General features: G+C 50.8%; 2 protein-coding genes across 4 annotated transcripts; one reads left to right on the forward strand and one right to left on the reverse strand.

The window, feature by feature from the left end:
* Window positions 1-1,296: 1,296 nt before the first annotated feature.
* Window positions 1,297-10,275, reverse strand: DERL2 (derlin 2). 3 transcript variants are annotated; one of them, XM_054394210.1, is made up of 7 exons: window positions 10,186-10,275; window positions 9,567-9,632; window positions 9,228-9,301; window positions 8,708-8,801; window positions 6,870-7,065; window positions 6,230-6,320; window positions 1,297-1,689 (listed from the first exon to the last, which is right to left on the reverse strand). In XM_054394210.1, exons 1-7 carry the CDS (start codon window positions 10,273-10,275, stop codon window positions 1,584-1,586), a joined length of 717 nt encoding a protein of 238 aa, XP_054250185.1. In that variant the 3' UTR covers window positions 1,297-1,583. The 3 variants fall into 3 exon arrangements, with proteins under 3 accessions (XP_054250185.1, XP_054250184.1, XP_054250187.1); XM_054394209.1 differs by having other exon boundaries at window positions 10,183-10,275; XM_054394212.1 differs by lacking the exons at window positions 1,297-1,689; window positions 6,870-7,065; window positions 8,708-8,801; window positions 9,228-9,301 and having other exon boundaries at window positions 6,237-6,320; window positions 10,183-10,275.
* Window positions 10,276-10,794: 519 nt separating this feature from the next.
* On the forward strand, window positions 10,795-11,427 carry MIS12 (MIS12 kinetochore complex component). Its single transcript, XM_054394442.1, has one exon. The coding sequence runs from the start codon at window positions 10,795-10,797 to the stop codon at window positions 11,425-11,427; it is 633 nt and encodes a 210-aa protein (XP_054250417.1).
* Window positions 11,428-11,977: the final 550 nt, after the last annotated feature.

Below are 11,977 nucleotides of genomic sequence, written 5' to 3' on the forward strand. Positions count from 1 at the left end.
GATGAAGCAGGAGATTTTTTTTTTTTTTTACCCTTAGTGTGTGGAGGTGCCCAGAGAAGTGATGGATGCCCCATGCCTGGAACCATTCCAGGTCAGGTTGCTTTGGGCTCTGAGCAACCTGCTCCCATGGAGGATGTCCCTGCTGACTGCAGGGGAGTAGGAGCTGATGGCCTTTAAAGGACCCTTCCCACCCAAACACATCCAAGACTTAGTAAAAAGAAGAAAGGCTCCTCAGGAAGGGGCACATCACCACCTCACAGAGAGCTCTGCCCTTCCAGCTTTGATCCCAGCCACAGTGCTTTTAGCTGCATCCCCACTCCCTAGCCATCCCACCAGCAAACGAAGAGCCTCTGAGAAAGGTTTTCAGCCAATTTCCATCTCTGGCTACCCTGAGGCAACTTTGCCCCAAACACTTAAAAAAAAATTCTAGACAGCAAGATTTCAGGTCTGGACTCATCAGTTTTGTTACCAGGCTCTGATTTGCTGCTTGTGGATAAAACACTTCCTCAGGAGAGTTCAGCAAGTTCATTTCTTCCCCAGGCTGAACACCCCCAAGTCCCTCAGCTGCTCCTCCCCAGCCCTGGTCTCCAGACCCTTCACAAGTTTCCCATCTGGGCCCCTGAGCACATCCTGAGCTCACACTCCTGTTCCTTACCAGCTTCAGACACACTGCTGGGAGAGCTGGCATCAGTGCTGTCTCCTCAGGGATTGCTTTTCCCACCTCTGCCTTGCCCCAGCTGCCTGCAGCCCAGAGGCTCACACAAAGGATTAACCAGAAAGGCTCCAACTGACATTTTATTGGCTGAGACCCTTGAGCAGCTCTCACTCCAGACAAGTTCTCCTCCCTGGTGCTCTAAGTCATGAGATAGCCTTTAGAGGTGTGCATGAGGGGGGCAGGGGCTGTGCCCACTGAGACCTGACCCAAGCCTGGGCACCTCAGCACAGGCTTTGGGGGAAAAAGGCAGCAAAATCTATTCTCAGCCTGCAGCACACTCACACAGAGGCACATTCCAGACACCAAAGTAGCAAAGTGAAAAACTGCATTATGCTGCAGGTTGCATTTCTCATCATTCACACAAGACTGGAGACAAGAGCATCTCAAGATTAAAAAACCATTTGCCATTGAAATTGGGACTTACACTTCCTACCATCTTGTAGTTGTTTTATCCAAGAATAAAAAAAAGTAAGTTGAAACCCCCAAAGTTGGGTTTCTCCCTGTGAAGTTTCCTAGGTGTTTTCCTGTAGCAATTAACTTGAAAAACATTGCTTTAGAAATCACTTTAAACAAGTGCTCGTGGTCTTGCTAACTGCAGTTGACAGGAGATGGTTTCCAGTTTCAGGGTTTTGGCTCCACTGGATTTGTATTTTTATTACCAGCTCAAAAATTCCCTGACTGGGAAAGCCACTGGTAGTCAGCTTGGAAGCATCTTGGATTGACTGCTGTTCCATAAAGTGCTTGGATTCAAAACCAGAGAGCTGTCAAAAGTGTCCTTGCTGTGATGGGGAACCAGAGGGCTCCCAGGGTGGAACTTCCTTCAGGTCAGTCCCTCCCAGCTGAGGCTGGGGTTTGGCACAGGCAGTTACTAACCCCCCAGGCGCTGACCTTCTCCCCATGGAAATCCTCCTGGCCGCTCTTCTGGCAAGGGATTATAGTTGGGGTCATCATCTGGAGTGTCAAATATTGCTTTGCTGGAAAACACAAAAGGTTTGGGTAGGGTTTTTTTTGCCTTTAGATGATGCATTTCACAGCAAGACCAAGGCTGCACAATGAGCAGCACCCTCTCTCACAAGCAGCTTGCTCCATGAAGAAAGTCCTGACAGTGAGGGTGGGGAGATTCTGGAACAGGTTGCCCAGGAGGCTGGATAAGGCTCTTGAGCAACCTGGGCTGGTAGGAGGTGTCCCTGCCCATGGCAGGGGGTTGGAGCTGGATGATTTTCTACGTCCCTTCCACCTCAAACCATTCTGTGATTCTATGATTTACACTCAAGTCACATCTGCTCTCCCATTGAGGACCCATCTGGAAGCAGGTCCAGAATTATGTGCCTAAATCAACAGAGATTGACAAGATTCAGCATCAAAATGCTAAAGTTCAAGTGTTTAAAATTCCACCTCCATGTAAGGCAGAATTGCCCCTGATTGGCATGTTACACAGCCCAGTGCAAATCCAGAGAGGCCTCAAGATGTCAGGACAGGTCCTTTCCCTCCCCTCCTTCCTGCCACAACAACAGGGCAATGGGAAAAGGACCAAAGGGGCCAGGCCCTTGCCTGTCTGTAAACAAGATGTTGAGCTGGGGTCAGAGCAGGAAAGCTGCCCCAGAGACGAGGTCCTGGCCTCTGCCTTTATGGTCATAGCCTGGCAGAAGGCTTCCCTTTGGGCAGCTCCATGTTAGCTTCAGTGCCCATTGGACCAAGTGACCTCTGGCATTTGTACATATACAAGTGGCTGGGCAGCCTGGGGGCTTGCTCAGATCTGCCTGGCTCACATCTGCCTTGCTCAAGCCCTGCTCACACCTGCTGAAGCCTCTCCTCACTTCAAGCCTTGTTGTCTCCACTGTCCTGCCTTGCTTCCAGTGCCTGGTCCAGAGCCCTGGGATAAAGCCTGAGCCTGGAACTGGATTACAAACTGACAGTTTCTGGAGCCTGTCAGCAGAGAGTGAGCCAGGGACCATCTCCAAATTCCCACTCTAATCCTCGTGAGTAAGCCCTGGCCTGCTCAGATCTTCCTAAGGGTTATTGGTTGGCCTTTGGTTTCTCAGTGGGTGAAGCTATTTGTGTCAGAGCTTTTCCAGTCTCTGAACTCTCTAAATTGTATCCGAATTGCCACAAGCATCCTGGAAGAATTCATGACCCAATAGAACCTGTAAATAATTGTCAGTTTTGTACAGAGTTTTGGGGTGGGGGTTTGGGAAAATAAAAATAACTATATTTTATAATTCCCACCTCGTTAATTTAACCCAAACTAATACACAGAACAGGCAAAGGAGCAAATTGTGAGTTGGACATGAAAGATCTCTCCATATCTTGAGAATGGGACAAATTAAGAGTCATGATCTCAGTCTCATCAGCAAGATTCTTAGATTAATAGATTCACAGGATGGACCTCAAAGCTCATCCAGCTCCAACCCCTTGCCATGGGCAGGGTCACCTCCCACCAGCCCAGCTTGCTCAAGGCCTCATCCAACCTGGCCTTGAACACCTCTGGGGGGGGATCAGCCACAGCCTCCCTGGGCAACTTGTTCCAGTCTCTCCCCAGCCTCACTCCCAAGAATTTCTTCCTCATCTCCAGCCTCAATCTCCTCTCTCCCAGCTCAAAGCCATTGTCCCTCATCCTGGCACTAGAAGCCATTGTCAGAAAATGCAGACACTGACAGGAAGGCTTAAAATCCACAGAAGAGGCAGAACTTGAGACATTAGGGGCTTCAGTTTTCTATTTCTGACAAAAATCATGATTCATCTCATAGGTTATTTTCCCATTTCAGAGGTTCTCTCTCTGTAGATTTTTTCATCCAGAGCCAAAATGCGGTAGATTCTTTGAACCAAACAAACCCCAGGCTGCAAACAAGCAATTGTGGGATCTAAAATGTCTGTGTGTGTTTAACAGCTCAGACAGCTCAGAACAGCCAAAGGCATTCTCTCTCCTCAGCCAGAGTGACAGGCAGCTCAGAGTCTTCAGCACAGAGAACAAAATTCCAAAATTGCTAAAACAGCAAAGAGAATTAAAGCTTCTGGGGAATCAAAAAAATCCTCAGTGAAGACAAGAATCATAAGCAGCTTTCTGAACACAGAGAGATAAAAGGATTTAAGTGGCTGCCTGAGCACAGGCTGACAGTTCTACAGGAAGAGTTACTCAGCACACACTGCTCCAGGATTCCTCCTGTGTGCACACACCTGCTGTGAAAATGGCAAATCTCAGCTATGGCCTCAGCACACAGGGTAAGTGGAGACTCAGACTGTCCAGAGCTGCACTTCCATGAAGGTAGCCCCCATCAGAAGCAGCCTTCAGCTGCCGGAGCCAAGTTAAATGAGTGTAAGGCCTACAGAAGTGACCAGCAGAGCTGTCCTGGGACAGCCATTCCTGCAGCCACCACCTGGCAGGATGACTTGCTACAGCCTACAGTGAAAAGAAATGAGCTATCCATGGGTGTGTTCTTGTCTGATCAACAGTATGACCCAGCAGCTCACCCCTGGAACCACTGCAGGTCAGGTTGTCTGGGGCTGGGAGCAACCTGGTCTGGTTGGGAATGTCCCTGCTGACTGCAGGGAGTTTGGACTGAACGAGCTTTAACAGGTCCCTTCAACCCAAAGCAGTCTGATTCTATAAGCAGTTAAACTAACCTGAGGTCTGAATTTGATGTTTTAATCACTCAGAGTCAGTTCAGCTCTAGATAATCCTCATGCCCTTGTGGCCAGGGTGGCCAAAGGTGTCCTGGGGTGCATGAAGAAGAGCATGGCCAGGGGGTTGAAGGAGGTTTTTCTCCCTCTCTATTCTGGTGGGATATCTGGAGCACTGGACAGGGAACTGCTGGAGAGTGTCCAGTGGAGCCTATGAGGATGATGAAGGGACTGGACTATGACTGGTGAGGAAAGGTTGAGAGCCCTGGGGCTGGTTAGCCTGGAGAAACCTGAGAGGGAATCTTATTGATGCTTACAAGTATCTGCAGGGTGGGTGTTGAGAAGGGGGCCAGGCACTGCTCAGTGGTGCCCCGTGATAGGATGAGGAGCAACAGATACAAACTGGAACCCAGGAAGTTCCACCTCAACATGAAGAAATTCTTTGGTGTGAGGGTGCTGGAGGCCTGGAGCAGGCTGCCCAGAGAGGTTGTGGAGTCTCCTTCTCTGGAGACTTTTAAGACCCACCTGGATGTGTTCCTGTGTGACCTGCCCTGGGTGATCCTGCTCTGGCACTGGGGTTGGACTGGATGATTTCTGGAGGTCCCTTCTAACCTCTACCAAACTCTACCAATCTCTGATTCTAGAAGTCACAGAGAGCTTAACTTCTGCAGTCTTAACTGCCCTGTGGTTTCAGCAGGCTGCTCTCAGGCAGGCTGCTGTGCAGCGCTGCAGGTGATCACAGCCTCCACACACAAAGGAATTGAGTGGGAGTAGCACAACTCTGCCACACAAACACTGAAGTCTTTTGCCAAAGCTGTGAAACAGAGTATCTTACAGATGAAAACAGAAGCAAGGCTTTTCCCTTGAACAGCCCTAGCAGTGTCCTGCTCCCAGGGTGGTTGTGCCATGCTGGCCACCGACTTTGAGGGCAGACAGACAGCTACTCTGTGTGGGGGAGCCTGCAGACTCCAGTGGCAACTTCAGGGCCAATTACTGGATGCCATAAAAGGGATCACAAACTCCTGATGTTAACCATTCAGCTGAGCTCTCTCCTTCCCTGGCAATGGCTGCTCATTCCACCTCTCCATTCGACTGCTGCCATCCTAAGTCATGGGACAGCAGGCTGAGTCTCCAGGATCTCAGCCAGACCCGATTTTTTTAGAGGTTAAAAAAACCCACTCAAAACAAGAAAGAATTTCCCCAGACCTTTTAAAACTCGTCAAGCAGCTACACCTGTAACAGAGATAACTTGGGAGGAGTAGTTTTGGGAACATGGGAACTTCTTATGTTGTCTTCACTGCCCAGGAAAATGTGCAGTCAAGACAAACCCTCAGGGCCAAGAAAGGTGGATTTTAGTCTCTTCATATGGGTAGCTCTCTCATGTGCCACCCTGACAATACATCTTCCCTAGCATCAAGTGATAGGACAGCAGAGGATGGCCTCAAATTGCACCACAGGAGGTTTGGGTTGGATATTAGGCCAGGCACTGAACAGGATGATCTTGGAGAGTTTTCGAACAAAGAAAAGTCTGTGATTCCGTGATATTTGGTGTACATAATAGCTCAGTCAGGATGCCTACTCCTCACACCTCAGGAAGGGACATTTCTGGTCCCACCAACAGGCAAAACTCAGTCAGCAAAGAATGAAAAACTGTTGCCAAAGAACTCAAGGGTTACAACCCCCCTTTAGCCCTTCTCCACAAGTCAAGCCCCCCCTTACACACCTGTAAGACTCCCCCACCTCATCTGGCAACAGGAGTTGAAGCAAAGAGCAGGTACAGACACCACAGTTCTGCCTCAATTCTCATTTAGCAGCAGCTGACACAACTGAGTTCTGAACAGCTTTCCACACAAGCACTTTTCCTACACCCACTCCAAACCAGACCCCAATACTTACAGGACAGATGGTGTTCTCAGAAGCCTTCCACCACCAGGCTGATTGGGAAAGACATCCTCTAAGAAAAAATATATGTGCCCAACAGCAATACCTAGGAGACAGAGAAAAGCCAAAGGGTGACTCTCAGTGCTGCTGGTTTACAACTTCCCTAGTTCTCAGGACAAAAAAAAAAAAACAAACCACCCAAAAAACCCCCCCAACCCCACATATTGATTCATTCAGAAAAAATATGAGGAGAGATACAGAAATATAACTAACAGTGCTGCACATTGGCAAGAAATGCGCATCACTCAGGCTGCAGAATACAAACAAAACTGCTGGTTGTTACTGACCACACTCAAGTCATGGCTTTGTTGGTGCTGATCAACATAGTAACAGAGGCTGTTTTACCTCAATTGTCTGATGCCCAGAAGCCAATTATAAACCTGGGCTGACTCCAAGCAAGAAAAAGACAAAGCATTATCTCTTTCCATCCTTGTTACAGCACAAAATACGCTGCAGTGTTCAGAGATCAAGAGAAGCCTGGGGCAAATCCAGCATCATTACACCAGAGTCACTGAGAGGATTTCTTTGCTCACTGTTTTTGACTTCATGTAAAACACTACAGGAATAAATGCTGATGGTTCTTGCAGTTGCTTACCCAGAAGATCCACAATGATGGAGTTCCCCAACAGCAGTGAAAAGCCCATCAGTACCCAGGGTAGAAATGGGGCTTGAAAGATGAGAAGGCCAAAGAAGTTCATGCGGACGTAGGGATTCCTGCGGCTCCAGACGTACACCAGCATGATGGTGAATGCCTGACCCAGGAACACCAGGTTCACAAACAGGCCAAAGAGCTGCCAGGGCTGCTTAAAGGAAACAGGGCACCAAACAACTGCTGGGAGCTCAAACACAAGGAGAATTCTCCAGCCTGACCTGTAATCCTCTCTCTGCTTACCTAGGGTCAAGCAAACCAAACCTGTTAGTGCTCCATTTTGCACCTTCCCTATCTCTGCTTTCCCAGGGTCAAGCAAACCAAACCTGTTAGTGCTCCATTTTGCACCTTCCCTATCTCTGCTTTCCCAGGGTCAAGCAAATCAAACCTGTTAGTGCTCCATTTTGGGCCCCCCCGCCCCCAACATAAGGAGGGCAATGAACTGCTGGGGAGGGTCCAGAGTAGGCCACAAAGATGAGGGCTGGAGAACCTCCCCCGTAGGCTGAGAGAGTTGGGGCTGTTCAGCCTGGAGAGGAGAAGGCTCCAGGGAGACCTCAGAGCAGCCTCCAGTACCTGAAGGGGCTCCAGGAGAACTGGGGAGGGACTTTGGACAAGGGCTGGGAGTGACAGGATGAGGGACAATGGTTTGAAACTGGAGCAAGGGAGACTTAGGTTAGACATCAGGAGGAAGTTCTGCACAGTGAGGGTGGTGAGACACTGGAACAGATTGCCCAAGGAGGACGTCCCCTCCCTGGAGGTGTTCAAGGCCAGGCTGGATGATGCCTTGAGCAACCTGGGCTGCTGGGAGGTGTCCCTGCCCATGGCAGGGGGTTGGAACTGGATGAGCTTTAAGGTACCTTTCAACCTAACCCATTCTGTGATTCTATGATGCTGGCAATCGAATTCAACAGCTACAGCAGGATCGTGGGTGCCTGCAGCAAGACTAATCCCTTTACAGTATAATTTAGCATGAAACCACTGAATTGACAGCATTGCTCTTAGCCTGAGCAGGATTAGACACCTGAGCAGTCCCTTTTCTCTTTATAATCTCATTTCCATAATCCTCTCAAGCAGTGAAAATCCTGAAAGGCCACCTAGCATTTAACAGCAACAGTCACACAGCATCCAAAACTGAACAAACACTGCCAGCCACAGGCTCACAGGATGTTAGAGGCTGGAAAGGGCCTCCGAAGATCTTTTGAGTCCAACCCCCCTGCCAGAGTAGGACTATAGAATCCAGTACAGGTCACACAGGAACACATCTAGATGGGCCTTGAAAGTCTCCAGAGAAGGAGACTCCACAACCTCTCTGGGCAGCCTGTTCCAGCGCTCTGTGAGCCTTATAGTAAAGAAGTTCTTCCTCATGTTGAGGTGGAACCTCCTGTGCTGCAGTTTCCATCCATTGCCCCTTGGCCTACCACAGGGCACAGAGCCTCTCTCTGTCCCTTCCTTCTTGACCCCCAGCCCTCAGCTATTGATAGACATTGATCAGATCCCTCTCAGCCTTCTCCTCTCTAGACCGCACAGCCCCAGGGCTCTCAGCCTCTCCTCCCCAGGCAGTCTCCAGTCCCTTCAGCATCCTTGGAGCCCTCCCTTGGACTCTCTCCAGTAGATCCCTGTCCCTCTTGAACTGGGGAGCCCAGAGCCGGATGCGATATTCCAGGTACAGCCCTCCTACTACAAACAGAACAAGAAGTGAAATGCAACATCACAACTGCAGTTCTCAGTGACTTCTCTTTAGCTTCGCTACAGCAGCTTGGGGTTTCAAGGCCCACAAAGGATACGGTCATTAAAAGTCCTCCAAAAAGGAACATGAACACAAAATCTGCCGTCCGGCCTCGGAAGGAGCCCTCCTCCAGCATCCGGCAGTAGCGGTATCTGCAGGCACAGCTCAGGAAAAACTGAGTGCAAGGAAGTTTAAATAAAAGATGGAAGTAGAAAAGGATCCAATTACACATGAGCTCAGATAGGAGCTTTGCATCCATGGCCTTCACCCGCTGGCTCCTCTCCAGCTCAGCAGAGAGGGTGGGCCCAGGAGAATTTTCACAGGGAATTTTCTCCTCTATGTCAGAACCAACTTGAAGGGTCAGGCTGGTCCCACAGTCTTGACACCACAAGAACAAACAGCAAAGTTCTTGCAGAATTTGGGAAGAAGTTCTTTCGATGTCCACTCAGCACTGCTAAACTCTCCAGGGCTTCATGGTGGAGCAGAGCAGAACTCTCACCCGCTTCCACATCCAGTAACACACCCACAGCCTGGAGCTCTGCTCTCCCAGGGAAGGGCACAAACTTGGTGAAGGATACAAAAAGATCATGTTAAATAAAAAATTAAAGCCAACTGGTCCAAAGAATAAGTAGTTGGTGATCAGGCGCCATACCTGCAAACGAGACAACCACAGGGGATTTAAACATGACAACTCCTCTTTAGTGCCCAAATGCAAAAGCAAACCACAATGCAACTGAAATCTCTCTTACAGTCAGTGAAAGTAACACCTCTGCTAGGACACAGCGATCAGCACTTCAGCTTTTGAGCTGTAACTTCAATGTGAAAATAACTAACTGTAACCCTCAATTTTCCAATAACAAGCACTTGCAAACCCAACAGGTTACTTAAAACCCTCCCACACTTTAGACAACACTTACTTGAAAGTGCTTAAATATTAATTCGGGGTTGAAATACAGCTGAAAGGGAGTGATAAGCTCTAATTGCTGAAAAAGAAAAGAACACATGCTAGAATCAACAACCCAGGAAAAAGCTACATACTCCCAGGCAAGCTCCTTTCTCTGGGCCTGGAAGAGCCCAAGTTAGCAGTCAGCACACTGAGCTTTCTAGCAAAAGCCACTCCTGGTAACCTCATCTGCCCCCCTTAAGTTCTTAGTACTATTTGTGCTTTGCTCATATCCCGGTTACAGGGCGGGAGGCAGTGGTGGCCCTGGAAGCGCTGCTTTCAGGGGCTCCCCTCTGCTCAGAAAGCTCTGAGAAAAAGAGTCCCGACCCTGGGGCGGGGGAAGTGTCTGAGGTAATCCCTTCCCAAGCACACTCCTCTCCTCTCCCCGCCCCACCAACAAGCCTCAGTCCCCGTCCCAGCCACCCTCCTTCTCCTCCTTCTCCCCACGTCCCGCCGGCTCTGTCAGGCTCCGTGGAACCAGCCCCACCGCCCACCAGCCCCGGGCCGGGTCCTCAGGTGGGTGTGAGACGGGGCGGGCCGGAGGGAGCGCGGCCAGCACGAACGGCTGGACCGAGACCAGTTCCACTCACCACGGCGGCGGTAGTGAGGACGCAGGCCGTGGTGTAGGCCCGCGTAACGGGCGGCACCTGCAGGTACTCCTGCCGGAAGGTCTGGTACGCCATCTTAGCGCCTCGCCGCCACTTCCGCTTCCGCCGAGCCTCTGCGCCTGCGTGCACCGCCCTCCGACCCCGCCGCAGCCAATCGGCACCGACAGCTCCCCACCACGGCGCTCTTTCATTGGCTCATTTACCTCATTGTCCCCGCTCACGAGTGCTGAGGGGCTTGGTGATTGGGCGGGAACGTTACCCTCGCGGCCACTGATTGGCTGCCGGCAAGGATGCCCTGCTGAGGGAGTTCAAACGAGGCGGGAAGCGGCGGCGGTAGTGGTGGTAGTGTTTGGGTTCGTCGGGGCCCTCGGTTAGCTGCTTGCTGTTGCCGGCCTCGCTCCGCAGCGCCAGAGCGGGAGCAGCGGCCCCGGTATCTCGGGTACCGACGCGGGAGGCCGCGGCCGCGCTGGCCCTGCGCTAGGACCTGGCTGACCTGGCTTCCCCTCAGCTGCGGGCTCGGCTGTCCTGTCTGCAGCTAGGCCTGTGCCCTGGTGCCCGCGTTTCTCCTTTCCTTACCGGCGCTCGTCGATCACCATGTCGGTCAATCCTATGGCCTACGAAGCGCAGTTCTTTGGCTTCAGCCCCCAGACGTGCGTGCTGCGTGTTTACATCGCCTTCCAGGATTACCTCTTTGACATGATGCTGGTGGTGGAGAGCGTGATCCTGAAGAAGCTGGATGCGTTTCCCGACTCTAAACTCAGCCCCTTACAGATCCGGAAATGCACGGAGAAATTCTTTGCCTTCATGAAAGAGCACTTTAACAAACTCTTCAGTAACCTGGAAAAAGTGCTGCTGCAGCTGGTGTTAAACATCCCTCCGAACGTGCTCCTTCCCGAGGACAAGGTCCACCAGCAGTACCCCTACAGCAAGGAACAGTTCCAGGCGCTTCAGGACGAGGTGCAGGAGCTGCAGCGGCAGTACAGGGCTGAGGCGTCGGCGGGGCAGGCGCTTCGAGCAGAGCTGGAGGAGCAGAAGATTGTCCAGGCTGAGCTGGAGAAGATCTTGCAGTGGTTTGCTGGGCTGGAGAGCATCTGTAGGGAGCATGGGACCAGCAACGTCAAAGAAAGCTTCACTTTCTTGACACAGAACTCTAAGAAACTGCAGGATGTGCTGAAAGATGTTGAAAAGAAAAGCAAAAGGGTAAAGAAGCACCATCAGTTACTGTGATGGAAATCCTGAGAAGGCAACAAAAATCATTTAGCCAACTTGCTTAAAGTGATAGGGGCTTATCTTTCCAGCAGCATCTCTCCCAATCCCTTACCCTTACTCTAGATTAGAAAGACTAAAAGCTGTTGAACTGTCAGTCTGCATCCTGTGTAGCACCTCCCTCAGGAGAGCAGGGAGAGAAAGAAAGGCTGTGAAAGGCAGTGGTGAAACTGGTGACTGGGAGGGAATTTGGGCTTGGATAACCTGGCTGGGGAGGTATCTTCCTGCCCTGGTGGATGTTAACTCTGAGCACTACACAGGATTTGTTTAAGGAATAAGTGAGACCTGGAGGTGTGAGTGCATCTCCAGCCTGGTCCCAGTCCAGGGTGGGTGGAGCATGGGGGCTTTGTACCTCTTTGGTGCCAGCTCTCAGTAGTGCTGGGCTGTGCTCACTGTGGTTTAAAAGCCCAGACACTGCCCTGAGTGTTGCTCCATCAACTGGTGGCACAGAAGCCTCTGGAGGAAAGGAACAACTCAGTCCATGTCCAGCTTCAAGATATGTTGTTATATA

This window comes from Indicator indicator, chromosome 30 (assembly GCF_027791375.1).
Source record: "Indicator indicator isolate 239-I01 chromosome 30, UM_Iind_1.1, whole genome shotgun sequence".
Classification (NCBI taxonomy): domain Eukaryota; kingdom Metazoa; phylum Chordata; class Aves; order Piciformes; family Indicatoridae; genus Indicator; species Indicator indicator.

Bases quoted from the DNA above. Each gene is read 5' to 3' on its own strand.
- DERL2 (XM_054394209.1), bottom strand. From the start codon at position 10,275: ATGGCGTACCAGACCTTCCGGCAGGAGTACCTGCAGGTGCCGCCCGTT. The intron at 6,321-6,869 runs GTAAGCAACTGC...TCTGTCTCCTAG, and splicing joins CATCATTGTGGATCTTCTGG to GTATTGCTGTTGGGCACATA. The intron at 1,690-6,229 runs GTAAGTATTGGG...TGTGTTTTCCAG, and splicing joins CTGAGAACACCATCTGTCCT to CAAAGCAATATTTGACACTC.
- MIS12 (XM_054394442.1), top strand. From the start codon at position 10,795: ATGTCGGTCAATCCTATGGCCTACGAAGCGCAGTTCTTTGGCTTCAGC.